The sequence below is a fragment of the Falco peregrinus genome, chromosome 4 (assembly GCF_023634155.1).
Source record: "Falco peregrinus isolate bFalPer1 chromosome 4, bFalPer1.pri, whole genome shotgun sequence".
Lineage (NCBI taxonomy): Eukaryota > Metazoa > Chordata > Aves > Falconiformes > Falconidae > Falco > Falco peregrinus.
Window position 1 is genome coordinate 122,258,277 of NC_073724.1, and position 21,437 is coordinate 122,279,713.

Sequence of the window (21,437 nt, forward strand, 5' to 3'; positions counted from 1 at the left end):
CCTGCCCCCGCCCTGCCGGGGCGGTGGGGGGAGCGGAGGCGCGGTGCGGTGCAATGAAGTGCTGTGCGGTGCAATGCGATGCAGTGCTGTGCAGTGCAGTGCGGTGCAACGCAGTTCTGTGCACACACACACAGACATCTTGCGCGGGCGGGTGCGGAGGGGCAGGGGCGCCCCCCCCATACATGCACGCACACATTGCAGTGCGGTGTAATGCTGTGCGGTGCAATGCAGTGCTGTGCAGTGCAATGCAGTTTTGTGCTATGCAGTGCAGGTCTGTGCGGTGCAGTGCATTGCTGTGTAATGCAGTGCTGTGCTGTGTAATGCACTGCGGTGCAATGCAGTTCTATGTTATGCAATGCAGTGCGGTGCATTGCTGTGCAATGCAGTGCCATGTAATGCAGTGCGGAGCAATGCAGTGCAGTGTAATGCAGTGCTGTGCTGTGCAATGCAGCTTGGTGCAGAGTAATGAGGTGTCGTGCAGTGCTGTGCAATGCAGTGCGGTGCAGTGCCATGCACTGTGGTGCGGTGCAGTGCAGTGCAGTGCGCAGTGCTGTGCCCTGTGGTGTGGTGCAGTGCTGTGTGGTTTGGTATGGTGTGGTGCTGTGCAGTGCCATGCGACGCTGCATGGTGCTGTGCAGTGTGGTGTGCAGTGCTGTGCACTGTGGTGTAGTGCGGTGTTGCATGGTACAGTGCAGCATGCTGCGGTGCTGTGCTGTCCTGTGTGGTTTCATATGGCATGGAGCTGTGCAGCGTGGCACTATGCAGTGTGGTGCAGCATGGTGCAGTGCGGTGCACTGTGGTGTGGTGCTGTGCAGTGCTGTGCTGTGTTCCCATCATGGGGGAGAGCTGGCTTGAAAGGGTCCTGGGCCCAACTTGCTACCAGCAACTCGCTGCAGGATTGCACCGATGGATGCACAGCACTGTGGTGCAGGATCGCACCTGTGCATGCCCAGCACCAGCCTGCAGGACCTCACTGCAAGGCTGTGATGGTGGGTATACAGCACCCAGCTGCAGGATAGCACCCATGGGTGCACAGTACGTCACTGCAAGACTGCCTTGGTAGATGCACAGCACCTGGCTGCAGGATTGCACTGAGGACGCACAGCACCTGGCTGCAGGATTAGACTGAGGGATGGAGAGCATCTGGCTGCAGGATTGCACTGAGGACGCACAGCACCTGGCTGCAGGATTAGACTGAGGGATGGAGAGCATCTGGCTGCAGGATTGCACTGACAATGCCCAGCACCCAGCTGCAGGATTGCACCCATGGGTGCATCGCACCACACTGCAAGGCTGCTGCCTTCCTGTCCAGTGACCCCGTCACAGGAGCTGACCATGACACAGCCAGTGTCGGGGCTGGAGGGGACACGGAGTGGGGGGCTCAGCCCCCCAGGGACCAGGACCCATGCACGAGGCCCCGGCTGTGCCCACACCGTGCACAGCCCACATCCTGCTCCCACAGCCTCCGCAGGAGGAGGAGGACCTGAAGAAGGGGACCTGACACCCCCCCCCCCCCCATGGCTGGACCCACGGGGACCCACCATGCCTGAGTGGAGGGGCAGAGGTATTTCGGGGTGCTGGGGCTGCCCCACAGGGTGCAAGGTCCCACCTGCACCGAGGGGGAACAGCACGGGCAGGGACAATGGCCCTCTGTCCCCCAGGGGTGACCCACATGTCAGGGCAAACCCTGCCCGTGCTGTTCTGCAAGGGGATGCTGAGGCTGCCTGGCTGGTGGGTGCCCCCCACCCACCCCGAACGCACCCACCTTGGTCCGGAGACACACACACCCTGCCCCCAGCCCCACTGGCTGCTGTGGGGAGTCTAGCACTGGGGACACTGGGAGCACTGGGTTTGCCCATGGCATGGCCACTGTGTGGGCAGCAGGTGCCACCTCATGCCTGTGCCCTGCCGCGGTGGGCAGGGACCCCCCGGGAACCCAGGGTTGGAGCTGGGGGTGCCGGGGGGGACCAGCGAGGCACAGGGGCAGCAGGGCGGGGATGGGGAGGAGGCAAGAGGGGGCTGAGCAGCCCCCCAAAATCCACCCCAGCTCTGGGAGAAGGTGGGGGACATGCTGGACCCTTACTGGTTCACTCAGGTGGGCTGCCCGGGAGGTGATGCTGCGTGGGGCATGGCCACCTGGCTCAGCATCCTCCTGAGGCCACCCAGGGGACAAGGGGTGACAACCAGGGATGGAAGGACAGGCAGGAAGCGGCAGCTGAGACCCAGGGGACAGCCCAGGGGCTGGGGTGAGGGGCAAGCTGGACAGCTGTGGCACCCCACATGCACCCAGGATGACAAAGGGACATCCCAGAGGGAACAGAGTCATCAGTGTCAGAGGCAGGAGGGGGCAGCTCCTGGCTGGGGACCCTCGGCAACCCCTCCGCGCTGCTCCCGGACTTGCTCCGTGTTAAAGGTTTTAATCCCAGGACTCGCTCTCTGCTCCGCTGCTGGGTTTGATGGTGGCTCGGAGTGGGAGGGGGGACACTGGCAATTTTTTCTAGTTTTTTGTAGTTTTTCACCCCAATTTGAGCAGCTCAAGCAGCACCAGCAGGTGCCAGCATTGAAGCCTCCAGGGACTTTTCCTCCGGTGCTGCCTGGGCTGGAGCCATCGGATCGGGCGCTGGATTGATCCCGGGTAATAAATTGCTCATTAGCGGGATGGCTCGTCAGACCAGGAGCTGGAATAAAAACCACAGCCCTGATGTGAAGGTGATGGGCAGAGCGGAGCTCTGTCCCACCGGGGCTGTGTAGGGGCGGCCGCTGGACCCAGCAGGGCAGCTTAGGGTCACATCCTGCACCCCGCAGCCCGGGGTGCTGTGGGCAGGGGCCCCTGGGTGACTTGGGGCGTGTCACTGCAAAGGGCAGCGTGACCCACGGCCGGCCATGGGCACAGGGTCCTGGCCTCATCCTGCCCTCCAGCCTGAGGGGTAGGGGATCCCAGTGCCGGGGGGATCCTGGGGGTGGGGTGGGGGGAACCCCATCCCGCTGGGGTCCTCCCATCCCATCCCATCCCATCCCATCCCATCCCATCCCATCCCATCCCATCCCATCCCATCCCATCCTGGCACAGGCCAGGACTGGGCTGGATACGGATTGGTCCTAGCGGGGCTGGATCCTGACCCAGTGTCAGTCGCGGGGGGTGGCACATCCTGCACCCCAGTCCCAGCGTAGGTTGGGGAGGGGGGGGGTCCTGCTCCAGGCCGCATCCTGCCCTAGTCCCAGCACAGGCACATCCCAGCATGGGCCATACCCCGCATCCCAGCCTGTGATCCTGCTGCAGTCCCGGTCTAGGCTGGATTCTGCCCTGGGCCCAGCTCCAGCTGCTGCCCAGGGCTGGGGTGGTCCCAGCGTGGCAGATGGGGGGACAGAATGGGGGGAGGGGGGCGGGGGGGGGCGGGACGCAGAGCATCCCAGGGGATTGCAGTATCCTGTGGGTCAGGGATTTCAGAAGGGAACAGGGCAGTGGGGGAACCAGAGCAAGGTGGGGGGGTCAGTGCATCCCGGGGCATGGGAGCATCCCAAGGGACCGGAGCATCCCAGGGGGGTCAGAGCCTCCTATCCTGAGCTGGAGTTGTCATGTCTGCCCCCCCCCCCCCCCCCCCCCCCCCCCGCCCAAGGGCACTTTTGGGGTGTGCATGTCTCAGCTGGAGCTACCCAGTCCCCACTGAGGCTGTGACAGGGGCTGGGGGTGGCCCAGGGTCTCCTCACAAGGGAACACCTCCCTGCACCCCCAAACCATTCTGTCCCCTCACTGGCACTGCCCACAGCCCCCCTGCTGCCCACACCTTGCACAGCTCACACAAGTTCAGGTTCATCACCAAACCCAAGCTGTCCCTCCCTGGTGCCACTGACCATCCTTGGGGACACGGACACATCCCCACACCCACCCCACTGCAGAACATCCACTGGCACCCCCAACATGAGGCACCTACCGACCTGCCGCGGGGAGATCAACGTATGAAATTTATTTAGGAAAACCAAAACCCACAAAAAAAAAAAAAAAAAAAAAAAAAGGGAGGAGGAGGAAGAGGAAGGAGGAGAAGAAGAAGGAGGAGAGGAAGAAGACGGAGAAGAGTTGTCTCCTTGGGCTCCGTTGGAGCCCAGAACAACCAGCGCTGCAAGAGGGGAGGACAAAAAAGCTGGAGGAGGTTTTGCACGCCCGCGCACACTCGTGGGTGAGCGGGGCTGGGTGCCAGCTGCGCTCCCCAGTATCCATAGGAGTATGTACAGGGGCGGGAGCCAGGAAAGCATCGACCACCTATGCTCACCAGCGGCGGGGGCTGGAGAAGTGGGCTACAGCTGGGAAACGGGCATCCCTGCGTGCCCCTCTCTGTGGCATGGTACCCAGGATGCGGCACCCCAGTGCAGGACCCCCCCACTCCCCGCATTCACCAGCACCAGCTTGGGATGGCGAGACCCCTGCATCACCAGGCACTGCGGACTGGCAGGGGGCTGTGGGTACCGGCTGGGAGCAGCCGTGCCCGCCGGCACACTGGCACTGCAGCCATGCCAGCATCATGCCAGGGATGGAGCTGCTTTCCTCCTCTTGCACTTTGGGGGGGTTCTGCCTTCTCGGACCATCCCTGCCCCCCGCTCAGTGTCATCGCATGGCAGCATGCGGAGGGGGAAGGTTTTGAGGGGGTCTTGTAGGCGAAGCCATGGGCCAGCAGCCAGACACGGTCACCGGACAGGTCCTACCGGGGCTTGGGCAAAGCATCTTGCTAAAGGCATCTCCGAGTAGGTAAGGCAAAAGGAATTCAGTTCACTTCGTCCCCGGGGAGCAGCTCAGCATTGGGGTCTCCCATTGCTCCTGCAGACACGCACACTCTGGGTACCCCGAGAAAATGTGTGTGGTGTTTCTTACAGATGAGATGTCGAGAGGAGCAGCCGCCCCATCGCTCAAATCCCGGAGGGATGCACTGGGAGCACCACTGTACCGCGGGGACCTGCTGCGGCACTGCTGGGACTCGGCGCAGGGGTGGTGCCGTGGGATGCTGCAGAAGAGTGGGGATGGGGCGGCAGATGGCTCCATGGCTGCAACCGGGCTGCCCTTGACCATGGTGGGACCGATCCTGGTGGGACCGACCCCAGCAGTGCCAGGATTTCACTGTGCCACTTCCATCACCTTCCCCTGCTGTGATGGTGACCCTGCCATTTCCCATGAGCTGGGTGATGCAGCCAGGGGGGCTCAGTGCACCCCAGTCCCTGGGGGCTCAGCATCCACCCTCATCCCCGGCCCCCCTTCCGCTCAACCCCAGCAAAGCAAGCTGCTCACCACGGCTCACCATGGTCTGGTTCCCCTGCTCATGGCTGTTTCGGGTGGCTTTGGTTGGGGCAACAAAGACCTGGGTCACACACAGTTGGAGAGACCCTGGGGGGGGGGGGGGAGGGGGAAGGCTGGCTGAGCAGAGCCCCCAGGGCTGAGGCAATCCACACGTGTTGGGTTGTTGGACTGGAGGGACCAGCAGGGTCTGTGCACGGTGGTCAGTAGGACAGGAGGGACCACAGAAGGCCATCACCATCCATGCATGGTGGTCTGTAGGACCAGTGGGACCACAGGAGGATGGCAGGGTCCATGCACAGCAGTCAGCAGGGCAGGAGGGATGGTGGGAGACTGGTGGGTCTTTGCATGGCCAGAGCAGCCATGGGAAGCCAGCAGGATCCATGCACAATGCTAAGTAGGACCAGAGGGACCACAGGAGGCCATCACCATCCATGCATGGTGGCCTGTAGGACCAGAGGGTCCATGGGAGGATGGTAAGGTCCAGGCATGGCAGTCAGTGGGATCAGAGGGACCACAGGAGGATGACAGGGTCCATGCATGGCAGTTGATGGGACCACAAGAACCACAGGAGACCATCAGGGTCCATGCATGGTGGTCTGCAGTATCAGAAGGACCACAGGAGACCATCAGGGTCCATGCATGGTGGTCTGCAGGACCAGAGGGACCATGGGACATTGGCAGGGTCCATGCACAGCAGTCAACAGGACTGGAGGGACCACAGGAGACCATCAGGGTCCATGCACGGTGGTCTGCAGGAGCAGAGGGACCACAGGAGACCATCAGGGTCCATGCACGGTGGTCTGCAGGACCAGAGGGACCACAGGAGACCATCAGGGTCCATGCATGGTGGTCAGTATGGCAGGAGTTGTGAAGCCACTGTGAGCTGGGGATGCTCATGGACACATCGGTCACTGGTGCAGCTGCTTGCAGACAGGAGGCTCCTGGGCGGGCACCACAGTGCTGAGCTAGAGAAACACCCACGTGGTGGGGACATTGAGGGGACACGGTGGGGACAGGACCTCCTGCAGTGTCCCTGTGGGAGCGCAGCACACACACACACACACACCCCATGCGTGCAAACCAGGAGCAGGAGCCCTTCCAGCCTTGGCACGCATCTAGCCCTTGCAGGGGACGTAGCTGTGTGGGACCAGGCTGGGCGAGGGACACGAGTCCTTCCACAGGTGAGTGGATCCAGGGGTCCCGGGGCTGGGGGGGCTTTTAGCCAACAGATGCTCGGCAGCTGCTGGGAGGCAGCAGGGGATGCAGGCAGAGCACCCCCATGGCCACGGCCATGGCCATCCTGCTCTGGGTGCCTCTTCCCTCCTCCAGCCAGAACCAGCCTCCTTCCATGGGCCTGAGCCTGGCTCCTCTGTCCTCAGACCTCCCAGCCCCCTCCCACAGCCTCACGCCCCACTTTGGGGTCTATGGGGACACCCCTGTGCCCTGCAGCCCACCCCACCCCCAGCACTCCCACTGCTCCTCGCCATCCTGCTCCACACTGTCCCCCTCCATCCCGCTGACCCCCGGCAGACCCACAGCCCCCTTTCAGGGGGACAACCCCTCCAGGGGTGCTTCTGCCGAGGGCATCGTCCCTGTTGTCACCCCGTGGGGACACGACCTGCAGCCTTAAGGCAGTTTAAAGCACATCCATCCCTCAGCCCCACGGTGTCCCCCGGTGTCCCCGGCCACAGAGGCAGAGTCCTAGCAAAGAGGGGTCCAGGGGACCACCAGGTGGAGGGGACACCTGAATACCTGCCCCGGAGGGAGGGGACAGTCACCCACTGGTGGGAAAGGACCAGCGGTGGGTGCTGGCAACACACAGACCTTGCTGTTGTGGTCCAGAGTCACTGATGTCCCCCCCCCAAACCTCCTCCCCATAGGCTGGGGGATGAGGGTTGGGGATGCTCCTGGTCCAGCTGTGGCCGTAGCCCCCCTCATTGCCCCTTTTACTCAGCCCCTGCCTCTGGCTGCCCCCCCTCGGGCTCCAGGCAGCCGTTGAGCTGGGGGTCGGGGGCCTGCGGGTCATATTCCTCATCCAGAAAGTCCAGGGAGTTGTTACTGGGCAAACCCCGGATGGTGAATTTGTGGGAGACCTTGGTCCACTGCTCCCGGTTGCTGGCCACCCTCTCGTAGAGCTCCGCTGCCTTGGGGAAGAGGTCCTGCAGCAGCCTGGGGGGCAGGGGACACCACACGCCATCAACACGGGGTTGCACCCCCTTAGTTGGATGCAACCCTGTTCCCCCCATCCCCACCACTTGGAAACCCCCCTAATATCTGCAAGACCCCCCGCCCAGCACCCCCTGTCCCACCCTGGCATGGCAAGGCAGGGGTGATAGCAGCAGCCCCCCCCAGCCCGGCGCCAGCCCTGGGGGCTCACTTGTAGATGGGCATGGCGATGTGCTCCATGAAGCTGATCTGCAGCTCGGGGATGTAGGCTTTCTCCCGGTCCATCATCTCCAGCGGGCGGTTGCCCATGGCCTTCTCCTGCAGCAATGGTGAGGGGGTGTGTGTCAATGCCAGTGACCATCCCCTCCCCATTCCCGGGCAAGACCTCCCTGTCCACCGCCCCCCCCCACCTCATCTGGGCCCCCCTGGTGCTTGCCAAGAGTGTTGGCCAAGCCCAACCCCGCACCAAGCCCTGGTGCTACCTACCAGGTCACCCTGGGAGAAGAACTCCTTGTAGATCAGCTCCTGCAAGGGACAGACTGTCAGAGTAGGGGGCTGCATGCCTGGGGTGCCATCCCTACCCCAGTTGCCCTCCAGACGCCCCCTCCACAGCTCTGCATTGGGCAGGGACATGCTGCCGGCACGGGGGGCTGCTGCGTGGTCCAGGCAGGGACCCCCTCCACAGGCCACGATGCCACTGTGAGGGGCAGGCTGGTCCCCGGCGCCTGGGGCCATGCGGGTGCCCCAAGACGGGGGAGGGGGTGGCATTCAGGGGGTCAGCCCCATGGTGTGGCACTCACCGCGATCTTCCTGGTGGTCTTCCAGCCCTTGGTCTGGTCGGAGAGGTCACAGGAGGTCATAAGCAGGCAGAGCAGCAGGCTGTGGTGCTGCTTGTTCTTAGGGTCGTAGCCCACTGCCAGGCAGGGAGCAGGGCAGGGGTTAGGGCTGGGGGCTCGGGAAGGAGCCCCACAGCCCCCATCAGCTCCCCAAGTAAGGACTCTGGGGACAGCCAGGACCTGCAGTGCCACCTTCCAGACTTGGGGGGATGAGTTCCCACCGCATCCCTAAGCCCAAGCATAGGAGCTTCACCTTCTGCCATCTTCTGGAGGTCCTTGAAGATGCGCAGGTGGTGGGCCAGGTCAGTGGCCAAGATGATGTCCCTCATGAGGTCCAGCATGCGCTGGTAGTCCTGCAAGACCAGGCATGGTAGCTGCCGTGACCAGCTCCGTGCCCCTGCCAGCCCTTGTATCCCAAGGGTCAGATCCAGAGCTGGGGAGGGGGTCCAGAGGGGACGAGCAGGCTCAGCCTGGGCAGGAGGGTGGCAGGGGAGAGGTGCCAAGGCAGGGGGGCTCACCTTGCGGGAGAAGTGGTCAAAGATGTTACAGCCTTGGCTATTGAGGATGGCAATGGCTTGGGCGAAGTGATGCCTCTGCGGGAGAAGCCGGGGCCGTGGGCGCAGGCAGGGTGCAGGCAGGGTGCAGGCAGGGCGCAGGCAGGGATGCTGCCACCCAGCCGCAGCCCCAGAGAGTTGGGCAGGGGGAGGTTTTGGGGAGCACCTTACCTCCATGACGGAGCCCTCCGAGCTGTACAGCGCAGCCAGGACCGATTTCTGCAAGGCAGAGCGGCTAGAGTGATGGAGCTATGGGGGTGAAGACCCACGCCCCCACCCCCCCAGCTCTGTCCCCATCCCCCCCACCCAGGCACGTCCCAGCACTGGGCTCGGCTCACCGAGGCCACCTGGAAGGAGTTATTGGTGCCTCTGTGGTCCAGGTCATGGCACATGCAGGAGATGAAGAGGGCAAAGATCTCGATGTCTCTGGGGGGGGAAGGAGGGAATATGAGGCAGGCAGGAGGGCGGGGAGCGCCCCGGCCGGGGACAGGGACGGCGTCTGGCCTTACTCCAGGTAGTTGACGAGCTCCAGGTTCTTGTAGAGCAGGTAGCAGAAGTGGGAGACAGAGAAGGCATGCATCCAGTTGTGGTAGGGGGGATCACGGTAGCCCTTCTTCACCATCAGGCAGAACCTGGCAGGGAGGGAAGGGCCATGGGGGGTGTGTGGTGTGTGTCTTTGCACCACCCCCACCCCCTGGGGACCTCTGTCTTGCCCAGGTGTCCCCAGCAGGTGTGGGGATAGTGACAGGGATGGGGACCCACCTGGTGAGCGTCTGACGGTCCATCTTGTAGTTGTTGATGAAGTTCATGTCCTGCAGCATGCTCAGGATGGCCTGCGGAGGGGACAGGGTGAGTGGCAGTGCTCATTGTCCCCCTGCCGTGCCACCCCTGCCCCTGCCTGGCAGGCAGGAAGATGCTCAGGGGTGCAGCCACATCCCCCCATTCCAGCCCCCCAGCACCCCAGGGCTGGGGTCTGTGACCTGACCCAGAGCAGGCAGGGTACGGTGGCACTTGGGGACCGTCCCCACAGTCCTCACCATGGAGGTGTCATCCTCGGGCAGCGAGCGTGGCGTGTAGGTGAAGTTGGCAAAGTTGGGGTCAATGGTGGACACGGGCTGGATTCCCTCGCTCAGCAGCTTGGTGTACTCATCGTCTGACACCTGAAGGAGCCATTGCTAGTGGTCCACGCTGTGACCGGGCCCCCAGGGTGTCCCCAAGCTGTGTCCTGGGCCACGTGAGCCCCAGCGAGAGCAGAGAACCCAGGGTATCACCGCCACCCCACTGTGCCACCACCTTGGGGTGGAGTGTGGCAGCACCACGCTGGCAGGGGGGGTCCCAGCCCGTGTCCCTGCCCCCATCCCCGTGCCACCTCACCTTCATGTGGTACATCATCATCTCATTGGCCAGGTGGCTGCGGTACTGCGCCTCATTCACCTTCTTGTACAGCAGTGACTGCAGGGTGGGAGGGAGGTATGGGAGTGCTGGGGGTGTGCAGAGCCCCCCAAGCCCCCTCAGCACCCCCAGCCCATGCTGGCCCCCCAGCACATCCTTGGTCCCCACACGTGGCCTCCCCCACCCCAGCTCATCCCATCCCCACCACTGCTTGTCCCCAGGGAACGGGGACCAAACACATCCCCCCACCCCGTCCCTCTGCACTGTGGCCAGCTCCGGGGCAGCACAGAGGGCTGCTCTTGCCCTCCCCCGCCAGGGTTGGGGACCCCCCCGGGCACATACATGGGCGATGCTGATGCCACAGTAGATGGAGAAGGCGGTTGCCAGGTCCTCGTCGAATTTGCTGAACCAGGGGCCATTGATCTTGTTGACCAGCTCTGCCACCCCGATGACCTCTGGGAGCAGAGTGGGGACAGGGGACAGGGGACAGGATCAAGCCCGTGTGCTGGGGACAGGATTGTTCCTGTGTGCTGGGGACAGCGCTGTGCCCACAGGCTTGGGACAGGATCATGACCCTATGCTGGGGGACATACTTCTTTGCTGGGGGCGAGATTGTGGCCATGTGCTGGGGACAGTGCTGTGCCTGTGTGTTGGGGACAGGATCGTGGCCATGGACGTGGGACAGGATCATGCCCACGTGCTGGGGACAGGATCATGTCTGTGTGCTGGGGACAGGATTGTGCCCAAGTGCCAGGGACGCTGCTGTGCCCATGTGCTGGGGACAGGATCAGGATCACGCCCAAGTACCGGGGGTAGCACTGTGCCTGTGTGTTGGGGACACAATGATGTCCACGTGCTGGGGACAGGATCACATCCACATGCTGTGTTCAGGATCGTGCCCCCCGGGGCAGGATGGTTCCCACGGGCTGGGGGATGCTGCTGTGCCAGGGGACCGTGCCGTGCCCACATCCCGGGGTACACAATCCCCCACGTGCCGGGTCCCCATGCAGGGGGACGGCGCCCTGCCTGTGCCCCTCACCCTGGCTCTCGTTCTTGATGGGGAAGCAGAGGATGTTCCTGGTGCGGAAGCCGGTGCTGTCGTCCACCCCCCGGTAGAAAAGCGGGTGGGAGTAGGCATCCTTGATGTTGAGGATCTTGCCAGTGGTGGCCACATGCCCGGCGATGCCCTGGTCGGCAGGGATGCGGATCTCGTAGCTCTGCGGGCAGGGAGAGGAGGTCACCAGCATGGTCCTGGGGCTGGAGGGGGCAGGACCCCAGGACCCCCCACCAGACTCCATCCCCTTGTCCCTGCATTCACCTCGTCATCCACCACGCCACCGTCAAACACCTTGGCCACCAGCTCGTGGCTGAGCCGGTCTAGCAGGAACACGGAGCATCTGCAAGAGACACCAATGCCACTCGCACCCAGGGGGGTCTGTGCCCCCCCACCCTGTGTCCCCCCCCCCTCATGGCAGGCCCACTCACATCTCTGCATTGCTGAGGTTTCGGGCCTCTGTGATGATCTCCTGGAGCAGAACAGAGACGTCGTCTGCAAGGGGTGGGGGGGAAAGGGTCAGGGAGCCCCCAGCCAAGCAGCTGCTGCCCACCTCATCTCCCCACCCATGCAATGAAAGAGGGGGTGTCTCAGCTCAGTCTGTCCCCAGCGTGGGCTGTGCCTGCACACAGCCCACCCCAGGGGCACGGCAGGAAGGCCTGGGGGGCACAGAGGAGTGGGGTCTGCACAGACCGTGTGCATGCATGTACATGTTTGCGTGTGTACACGTGCATGCATGCACACCAAAGGGTGACACAGCCCGTGCAAGTGGGCAGCAGCAGATGCAATACAGCAGGGTGCTCGTGTGTAGCATGAACTGCAGCAGTGTGTGTGCACAGCAATGTGTGTGTGCACATGCAGCAGTGCATGCATGCAGCAGTTGTGCGTGCATGCAGCAATGTGCATGCATGGCAGTGTGTGTGTGCATGTGCAGCAGTGTGCACGTGTGCATGCAGCAATGTGTGCGCGTGCAACAGTGCATGTGTGCATGCAGCAGTTCCCACATGTGCAGCTCTGTGTGCACAGCAGTGTGCGCCGGCAGCAGTACATGCAGCAATGCATGTCTGCACACACATTTCTAAGTGCACGCAGCACTCTGTGCTGATGCAGTGTGCACGCCTGCAGCTGTGCATCACCAGCGCAAGCAAGGCTCTGGGCGAGCTGACGGCTGCCCTCCTGCCATCATCCCCCAGGCAGGGCCAGGGCTGGCAGGGCAAGGGACAAGGTCCCCCCAGGCTGGGGGCAGGGGACCCCAGTGCCACTGTCCCCTGGAGCTGTGCAGGGGGTTCTGCCCCCCACCCAGGGCGTGGGTGCTCCCTGCAGCGTGCACCTACCCAAGTGCGTGAAGAGGTTCTTCGCCACCTGCAGCAGGGCCTGGTGGGGACAGAGGTGATGCTGTCAGTAACTGGCGTGACATGGGACACGCACACGTGTGTGCCCGGTGTGACACAGCCCTGCGGGCACTCACCTGGCATTCGCACTTGAGCTTCTGCTCCTTTTGGAAGGCCAAAGTGCTGGTGAGCACCGTGGAGGTATAGCAGAAGCAGTGCTGGATCTTGTGCTCGTCTGCCTTGGTGTAACTGGGGGGAGGGCAAGACCCCATCAGAGGAGAAGGGCAAGACCCCATCGTGGTGGGGCACACACCTCTGTCCCCTGTCCCTGCTGGTCCCCACACCTGCACCCTCTTCCTCCATGGTGACAATGCTCCACCACCCACAAAGGCAGCCCCAGCTCAGGGCAGAGGGGAAGGTGGGAGGGCTGGATCCTGCCCCCCCCTCCCCAAGCCAAGACGGTTACTCACCTCCCCCCGCTCAGTTTGTTGAAGGCGCAGGCCAATGCCACCACCTGGGAGGTAGCCCGGCTGATGACAGGGACACAGAGCATGGAGGTGACCTCGCTGCCCAACATGCTGCTCAGCTGCTTGTGCTCCTCCTGCAGGGAGGAGGTGAGAGGGGGCTGGTACCGGCACCTCCAAACCAGACCCCCACCCCCGGGAAGTCCCCAGTCCGGGCTGGGGAACCATGTCCCTGGGTGCAGGAGACACACACAGAGTCCCCACCCAGGGTAGGAGAGCTGGTACCCACCTCGCTGATGTCCTTCAAGGTGATGGACCTCTTGTCCTCCACCACCTTCCCCAGGCGCCCAAAGGTGAGCTGCGGGTGGAGGGGATGGGTGAGCCCATGGCACCCACTGCCCCCCTATATCCCCCACTCACCATCCCCCACTCTGCTCACCGAAAAGCTGATCTCCTCCTCGAGGACACGGTCTCCCACCACCTGGAAGAGACAGCTGGGGGGTGAGCTGCCATGGGATGGTGGTCAAGCCCCATGAAGCCATGGCTTGGGGGGTGCAGTTGGGACCCCCTGGCCCCACAGGGTGGGGGGACCAGCCCGGTGGCACCCACCTGGCAGAAGAGCTGGTGGTTGTCCTCAGAGACAAGTAGGAGGCAGCAGCACAGTGACTGGGTCTCCTGCTTCAGCTGGGGGGGGTGAAGGGTGGGGGTCAGCACCCCAGCCTGCCCTGAGCCCCCCCAGGGCAGAATCCAGCCCCTCCTCTGCCTCCCTGTGCCCAGGGCACCCACACGTGCCACACAGAATCAGGTGCCCTCTGAGAACCTCTTCCCTGCAGCTGATCAGGTTCACTCTGGAGACTACTGATGTCAAGGGCGAGGCTGTTCACTCTGGATGCTACTGAGGGCTGGGTACAGGATGCTAGAGAGCCTGATGGGAACCTGGAGGTTCTGTCTCAGAGTTTCTGTGGCACGGATGGCACTGTTAATTATGTTAACTCTGGAGACTTGACAGTTGTGACAAGGCTGTTCACTCTGGTCACTACTGATGGCTGCGCAGCTGACGCTTGAGGTTTTTCTTTACTTTGGGGGATTTTCTTTTTTTGGAAATAAATTGAGGTGCTCTGTGTGTCCTGAGGCTGGGGGCGAGGGGGGCCAGCATGGTCACTACTCACATAGTTGATGACCTTGAGCTGGAGTGAGGCAGCATCCAGGTCATACAGCTCACCTGTACAAGGGGCACAAACACCATGAGGGGCTCAACGCCCCAGCTCCACCCTGCTGGCACACACCACCCCCCCCTGCTGCCCCCCACCCTGGCCTCACCGCAGAGCTGCAGGATCTTGCAGTCCAGGTCACTGTAGCTGCTTTCAGGTGCCTTCTCTGTCTTGGCCAGGGAGTTCTGGGAGGAGCTGGTGGAGAGGCTGACCTGGGGCCAGGGCTGCAGCTTCTGCAGGGCTTGCAGGCGCCGGTATGCCACCAGGGTCTGCAAGGAGGGGCGTAAGGGACAAGGGACAGCAGGGTTTGGGGAAAGAGGTGGCAGGTCCCCAGGTGCCGGGGCCCACAGCCAAGCTGGGGTCACTCACGTGTCTTTCCAACGCACGTAGGTTCTGCTCATCCGAGTCGCTCAGCTGGCCACAGTGTACCTGGAGGGTTGTAGTGTGAGGACCCCAGTGTCTGCACACTGTCCCATCCCCCAGAGCCCGGCCCACATCCTCGCACTCACCAGGATGACGCACACCACAGCCCCACTCTCCTTGTCCACCAGCGGGATGATGCGCACTGCAAGCCAAGAGAGGGTCAGTCCTGAGTGGGCATCGGGGGTAGCCTGGGGCTGGGGCATTGAGCCCTCAGGGTGCATGTTGTCATCCCTGTGTCGCCATGGGTCACCCACCCACCCACCTGGCCATTCTCCCATCCATCCACCCACCCACCCACCCACCCATCCAACCACTCCTGTGCACACCCATCCATCCACTCACACCTCAGTTCTCCCAATCAGCCACCCGTCCATCCACCCACCAACCCATCCACCCACCTACCAACTTATTCCTCCATCCACTCACCCACCCATCCATCCACCCACCCATCTTCCCACCCACCCACACATCCATCCACCCACCCACCAACCCATGACCCACCTACCAACTTATCCTTCCATCCGTCCATTCACCCATCCATCCACCCACTCACCAACCCATCACCCACCTACCAACTTATCCATCCACCCACTCATCCACCCGTCCATCCATCCACCCACCAACCCATCTACCCACTCACCTACCAACTCATCCACCCATCCATCCATCCATCTGCCCACCTACCAACTCATCATCCATCCACCCACCCACCCACCCATCCACCCACTCACATACCAACTCATCCATCCATCCATCCCCCATCCATCCATCTGCCCACCCACCAACATATCCATCCATCCATCCACTCACATACCAACTCATCCATCCCCCCATCCATCCATCTGCCCACCTACCAACTCATTCATCCATCCACTCACTCACCCACCCATCCACCCACCCACCCACCCATCCATCCATCCACCCACACACTCACCTACCAGCTCATCCATCCATCCACCCACCCACCTACTCACCTACCAACTTTCCCCCCCACCCCCATACCCACCCACTCTCCCACCCCACCAACACCCCTATGCCCCCCCTGCAGCCCCACCTTGCGTGCCAGGGGCCAGGGGTGCTGCCAGGGGGCCCAGCTGCCGGCTGGGGAGCTCGGCGGGGGGCAGCCCCCCACACTCCAGCCGCTTCTGCTTCCGCACCGCATCCCTGCAGGGACAGGGACACCTGAGCCACCGCCCCAGGCCGGGGCACCCCAGGCACCTTGGGCAGGGGACCTGTGCACACGGGGAGGGGACAGGGCTGTGCAGCACACCTGAGCATGCGTGTCCCTTGCACACCCACAGCGCTTGTGCATGCATGTGTCCCTGCACATGCACAGCCCCTGCACACACGTGTGTCCCTGCATATGCACAGTGCCTGCACATGCATGTGTGTCCCTGCACACACGTGTGTCCCTGCACATGCATGTGTGTCCCTGCACATGCACAGCCCCTGCACACACGTGTGTCCCTGCACATGCATGTGTGTCCCTGCACATGCACAGCCCCTGCACACACGTGTGTCCCTACACACACAGTGCCTGCACATGCATGTGTGTCCCTGCACATGCACAGACCCTGCACACACATGTGTCCCTGCACATGCATGTGTGTCCCTGCACATGCACAGCCCCTGCACACACATGTGTCCTTCCACATGCACAGCCCCTGCACACATGTGCATGTCTCTGCACATGCACAGCCCCTGCGCACACGTGTCCCTGCACATTCACAGCCCTTGCACATTTGTGTGTCCGTGCACATGCAAAGCCCCTGCACATGTATGTGTCCCTGCACATTCAAAGCCCTCGCACATTTGTGTGTCCCTGCACATGCATGTCCCTGCACATGCACAGCACCTGCACATGTGTGCATGTCTCTCACATGCACAGCCCCTGCACATGCACGCGTGTTTCTGCACATGCACAGCACCTGTGCACGTGTGTCCCTGCACATGTGTGCATGTCTCTACACATGCACAGTGTCTGCACACATGTGTGTCCCTGAACATTCACAGCCTTTGCACATGTGTATGTCCCTGCACGTGTGTGTCCTGCACATTCACAGCCCTTGCACATTTGTGTGTCCCTGCACATGTATGTCCCTGCACATGCACAGCACCTGCACACGTGTGCATGTCTCTCAAACGCACAGCCCCTGCACACGCATGCGTGTCTCTGCACATGCACAGTGTCTGCACACATGTGTGCATGTTGCTGCACATGCACGGGGGGATGGGATGAAGATGAGGATGGGATGAGGATGAGGATGAGGATGAGGATGAGGATGAGGATGAGGATGAGGATGGGGATGGAGAAGGGAAGGGGGATGAGGATAGGGGCAGGGATAGGGATGGGGATAGAATGAGGATGGGAATGGGGACAGGGACGAGGATGAGGAAGGGAAAAGGGATGGGAATGGGGCTGAGGATGAAGAAGGGGATGGGCATGAGAATGAGGATGGTATGAACGTGGGCATGGGATGAAGGCAGGGATTGAACGAGGATGGGGATGAGGATGAGGATGGGGACGGGGTGGGGATGGGATAAGGATGGGTATGGGGTGAGGATGAGGATGGGATGAGGATGAGGACAGGGATAGGGATGGGTGTGTACCAATGCCAGGTCCCCTGTGAAACCTCATGGCCTTCATGCACACGCGTGTACATGCACACTCACTGGGCCACATGCACGTGTGTGCACACACCCGGGGGCTGGGGGGGGGCTGGGCTCACCTGAGCTTCCCCTCGGGTGGCAGCTCGTGGGGGGGGTCATCACAGATCAGCCGGGTTTCCCCATCCAGCAGGTAGATGTAGACATGCTCCTGGGGGGGGGGGGGCGGGGGTGGGCAACGCTGAGGGTCGGGACCCCCACCCTGCCCCTCACCCACGCCACAGCCCAGCCAGCCCTCGCCACCCCTGGTACCCCCTGCCCACTCCGCAGGGAGCAGCCGGGCCAGGCAGGGCTGCGTGCCTCAGTTTCCCCAGGTGCACAGGGTTTGTCCAGAGCAAAGGTCATGACACCCCACACCTAAACACACATGCACACCCACACATGTGTGTAAACACATGTACATAAGTGCATAAACACACATACATAAACACACGTGCACACCCACACATGTATAAACACATGTAGATACACATAAACACATGTGCATACCAACATGTACAGACACATGTACACACACACGTATATATACCCACACATGTGCACTCCCACATATATACTTAAACACACATACCCACACAAGTACATAGAAATGCATGCACACCCACATATGTACATAAACATATATATGTACCCACACATAAAGACATTTACATACCCCCACATTGACATAAACACATGTGCACATCCACACATGAAAACACGTACCCACACAAGTGAACAAGCGTACACACCCACACATATAAACACATGTACACAGTCACACATGTACATACACACATACATATCCACACATGTACATACACACATACATATCCACATACGTACATAAACACATGTACATAGCCACGTATGTAAATAAACAGATGTACATACCCACACGTGCACAGCCGCATGAATACACACATGCACACGCATGCACACAGTCATGTACACACATGCACACCCACTGCACACGTGCACCATATGCACCTGTGCACACACATGCATAGAGACCTGCATACGTGCTTGTGGGCACACATAGGTGCATGCTCACACATATGTGCACACCTTAGTGTGCACACTCGTGCACACACACCTGCTATCACGCACACGCATGTGCACTCACCCCCCACTTTGCAGGCCCCCATGACCAGGGCACCCCAGCCCTGATGCCCAATGTCTCAGGGGGTCCCATGATGCCTGCCCCATGCCTGGCCATCCGCAGCACCAGGGCCACCACCAGCACCAGGGTCACCATGAGCAAGCACCAGGGTCACGAGCACCTCTGGGCTATCAGAACCAGAGCTACCAGCTCCAGGGCTACCAGCATCTCTGGGCTATCAGCAGCACCAAGGCCACCACCAGTACTGCAGGGCCACCATAAGCACCAGGGCCACCAGCACTGCAGGGCCACAAGCACTGCATGTCCACCATGAGCACCAGGGTCACCAGCACCTCTGGGCTATCAGCAGCACCAGAGCTACCAGCTCCAGGGCCACCATGAGCACCAGCACCACCAGCATCTCTGGGCTATCAACAGCACCAGGGCCACCATGAGCACCAGAGACACCACCAGCAGCAGGGCCACCAGCCCACTGGGCTCACAGGGGCATTAGGGGCCCTGCAGCTCCTGGGGGGCTCCAAGCCACTCCCTGTGGAGAGGTGGCCGGTGACTGGCAAGTGAGGCTCAGAAAGCCAACCCAAGAGCCATTTCACACTTAAAATGGAAATAGGGGACCAGTGACCCATAGCCCATTTTGGGGCAGGGAGGACATCCAGGTGGGCTGGGCAGGAGAAGACTCCATCCCAGGCTCAACCTCAATATCAGCCAGCAGAGAATCCCGCAGCACCACCACCCCCAGGTCCCGGGGCTCTCCCCGCCCCGCGCCCACCTACCACTCTGGGCAGCAGGGAGACCAGGGCATGGCGGAGGGCATCCCGCAGGCAGGAGACATCGATGACAGCCCCCAGGCTCAGCAGGGCATCCTGGGGAGAGAGCAGAGGAGGGCAGGGAGGGTTACGGTGGCCTGAAGCCACAGTGAGGGGCACCACAGAACCAGTCATCCTCTCCATCCTGTCCCCAAGGTCACCACGGCACAGTTATCCTTCCCCTAGACCCCCAGGAGCAGTCTCCAGCCTGCCCACCTCCTTTTTGGGGTCAAAACCTCCCTTTTTCGGTCAATGCCCGTGACGGGGGAGCCAGGGGTCCCCCAAAAACGGAGAGGCTTCAACACTGGAGGGTGAGGGGGGCACTGGGCTGAGCATGCTGGCATACTGGGAGCACTGGGTGGGAGATCTGGCCCCACACGGTTGGCACAGGGAGGGTGCCTCCAGGGAGCCATGCGTGCAGGATGGTGGCCCTAAAGCCGCGCTTGGGTAACACACGGCCTTGCACGAGCCACGCTGATGGTGGCACAAGTCACACCAGTGCCTGCATTAGCCACACCACTGCCTGCACCTGTCATGCCCATGCCATGCCAGCACCTGCGCCAGGCTGCCACTGCCAGCACTAGCCACGTCACCCCCAGCACTAGTCCCACCCACGACTGCCCTAGCCATGTGAACACCTGCACTGGCTGTGTCAACACCTGCACTAGCCAAGCCACCTCCAGCACTAGCCATGCCAATGCCTGCATTAGCCACGTCAGTGCCTGCACTAGCCATGGCAACTCCAGTGCTAGCAACATCAATGCCTGCACTAGCCATGCCAACACCTGCGCTAGCCACGTCGGTGCCTGCACTAGCCACATCAACACCTTTGTCTCCCTCCAGGCGCTGCTGCTTCCTTCCTCATCCCCAGACTTTTTCAATCCTCCACGCACAGCTGAGCTCCTGCCCACGCCACCGACAGGGCAGGCAGGGCAGGCAGGGCAGGCAGGGCGCGCAGGGCAGGCAGGGCAGGCAGGGCGCGCAGGGCAGGCAGGGCAGGCAGGGCAGCAGACACAGTCTCCCTGCCCTTAAATATCCGAGTCAGCACTGGTTCCTCGGCTTTGACAAGCAGGGGGCCAGCCCGCATCTGCCCCCGCTCCCCCATCCCACGCCACCCTGCAGCATCCATAGGGTGCAGGGGATGGAGGGACCACGCTCCCCCTTGGTCCCCCCCACTGCCCTTGGGTTTGCCGGAGGCCACCGCCGTGGCTACCACCGTGGCTCCTGCCAGACACCCAGAGGGAGCCTCGCAGGCAGGAAAATTCCTGCCGTTCCCCTGCCAAGCTCCGCCATAAATCACCGGCAGGAAGAAGAGGCGCTGGATAAAGCATGTCGCAGGGGCTGAACACTCATCTGAAATTAATGATGGGAGGGGTTGGGGTGGACACATGGAAAAGCTGGGGGGAAGAGGGGGCTCCGCAGCACGACCCCTGCCCCTGCCTGCAGCCCTTGTCTGGGAGACCAGGATAAGGCTGTTGTTATTACGGGAACGGGTCGAGGCTCCGAGTCAGGCACCAGCTAACGGCATCGGGATTTGCTCTTCCCTTCGGTCCTGGTTTTACCAGGTGGCTCCAGGCTCCATCCCCAGCTGCACTGGTAACTGGCCCCAGTGTCACCCCCTGGGGATTGTCCTCAACCCTGCACCCCAGGGGAGCCTGGCCAGGACCGTAGCCCCTCACCAGGGCTGTGCCACCCCCCAGCTCCGGGAGCATCCTCGGCCACAGGGCCGGGTCCGAGCAGCAGGTGGGAGCATGGCTGGTGGCGATGAAGGTGCTTCCAGCTGAAGACATGGGCGCCGGCTGTTATTCCAACAGGGCTGCATCTCCAGTCGCTTACTCACACTGGAGACACATGCACTGTAGAATACAGCCGGGCCTCGGCCAGCTGTCCGTCCTGCTGTCCCTCTGGTCCGTCTGTGTCAGCTCAGCATCCCTACCATGTGCAGGGGGAGATGGGGCAGAGGCCGAGTGGGACCCCCGGGACTGCTCAGAGCATCAAATGCTGGCGGCATGCTCGGCGCGGAGACGGACAGATGGCAGCTGGACACGGGTGATGGCTTTAATAGGGCTGGGAATCCGGGTCCGTCCCAGAGGGGGTGGAAAAAACTGCAGGAGCTAAAAAAAACATCCCCAAGATGAAGAGAGAGC

At 62.0% G+C, this 21,437-nt stretch overlaps 1 protein-coding gene across 2 annotated transcripts in view; it reads right to left on the reverse strand.

Moving 5' to 3' along the window:
- Window positions 1-4,742: 4,742 nt before the first annotated feature.
- The window catches only part of PDE2A (phosphodiesterase 2A), a 56,013-nt gene continuing 39,318 nt past the window's right edge, over window positions 4,743-21,437 (reverse strand). For both annotated transcript variants that reach the window (XM_055803244.1, XM_055803245.1), the window contains 29 exons: window positions 19,258-19,347; window positions 17,445-17,533; window positions 15,770-15,879; window positions 14,802-14,857; window positions 14,662-14,721; window positions 14,402-14,561; window positions 14,251-14,303; window positions 13,691-13,765; window positions 13,521-13,562; window positions 13,371-13,439; window positions 13,088-13,218; window positions 12,755-12,866; window positions 12,621-12,660; window positions 11,718-11,781; window positions 11,551-11,629; window positions 11,272-11,449; window positions 10,575-10,687; window positions 10,215-10,292; window positions 9,878-10,000; window positions 9,603-9,673; window positions 9,350-9,472; window positions 9,179-9,266; window positions 9,012-9,059; window positions 8,805-8,879; window positions 8,540-8,639; window positions 8,251-8,363; window positions 7,937-7,975; window positions 7,662-7,768; window positions 4,743-7,453 (listed from right to left, as the gene is read on the reverse strand). In XM_055803244.1, the coding sequence (XP_055659219.1) occupies window positions 7,231-7,453; window positions 7,662-7,768; window positions 7,937-7,975; window positions 8,251-8,363; window positions 8,540-8,639; window positions 8,805-8,879; window positions 9,012-9,059; window positions 9,179-9,266; window positions 9,350-9,472; window positions 9,603-9,673; window positions 9,878-10,000; window positions 10,215-10,292; window positions 10,575-10,687; window positions 11,272-11,449; window positions 11,551-11,629; window positions 11,718-11,781; window positions 12,621-12,660; window positions 12,755-12,866; window positions 13,088-13,218; window positions 13,371-13,439; window positions 13,521-13,562; window positions 13,691-13,765; window positions 14,251-14,303; window positions 14,402-14,561; window positions 14,662-14,721; window positions 14,802-14,857; window positions 15,770-15,879; window positions 17,445-17,533; window positions 19,258-19,347 (2,709 nt within the window). In that variant the 3' untranslated portion in view covers window positions 4,743-7,230. The remainder of the gene's footprint in view (window positions 7,454-7,661; window positions 7,769-7,936; window positions 7,976-8,250; window positions 8,364-8,539; window positions 8,640-8,804; window positions 8,880-9,011; window positions 9,060-9,178; window positions 9,267-9,349; window positions 9,473-9,602; window positions 9,674-9,877; window positions 10,001-10,214; window positions 10,293-10,574; window positions 10,688-11,271; window positions 11,450-11,550; window positions 11,630-11,717; window positions 11,782-12,620; window positions 12,661-12,754; window positions 12,867-13,087; window positions 13,219-13,370; window positions 13,440-13,520; window positions 13,563-13,690; window positions 13,766-14,250; window positions 14,304-14,401; window positions 14,562-14,661; window positions 14,722-14,801; window positions 14,858-15,769; window positions 15,880-17,444; window positions 17,534-19,257; window positions 19,348-21,437) is intronic.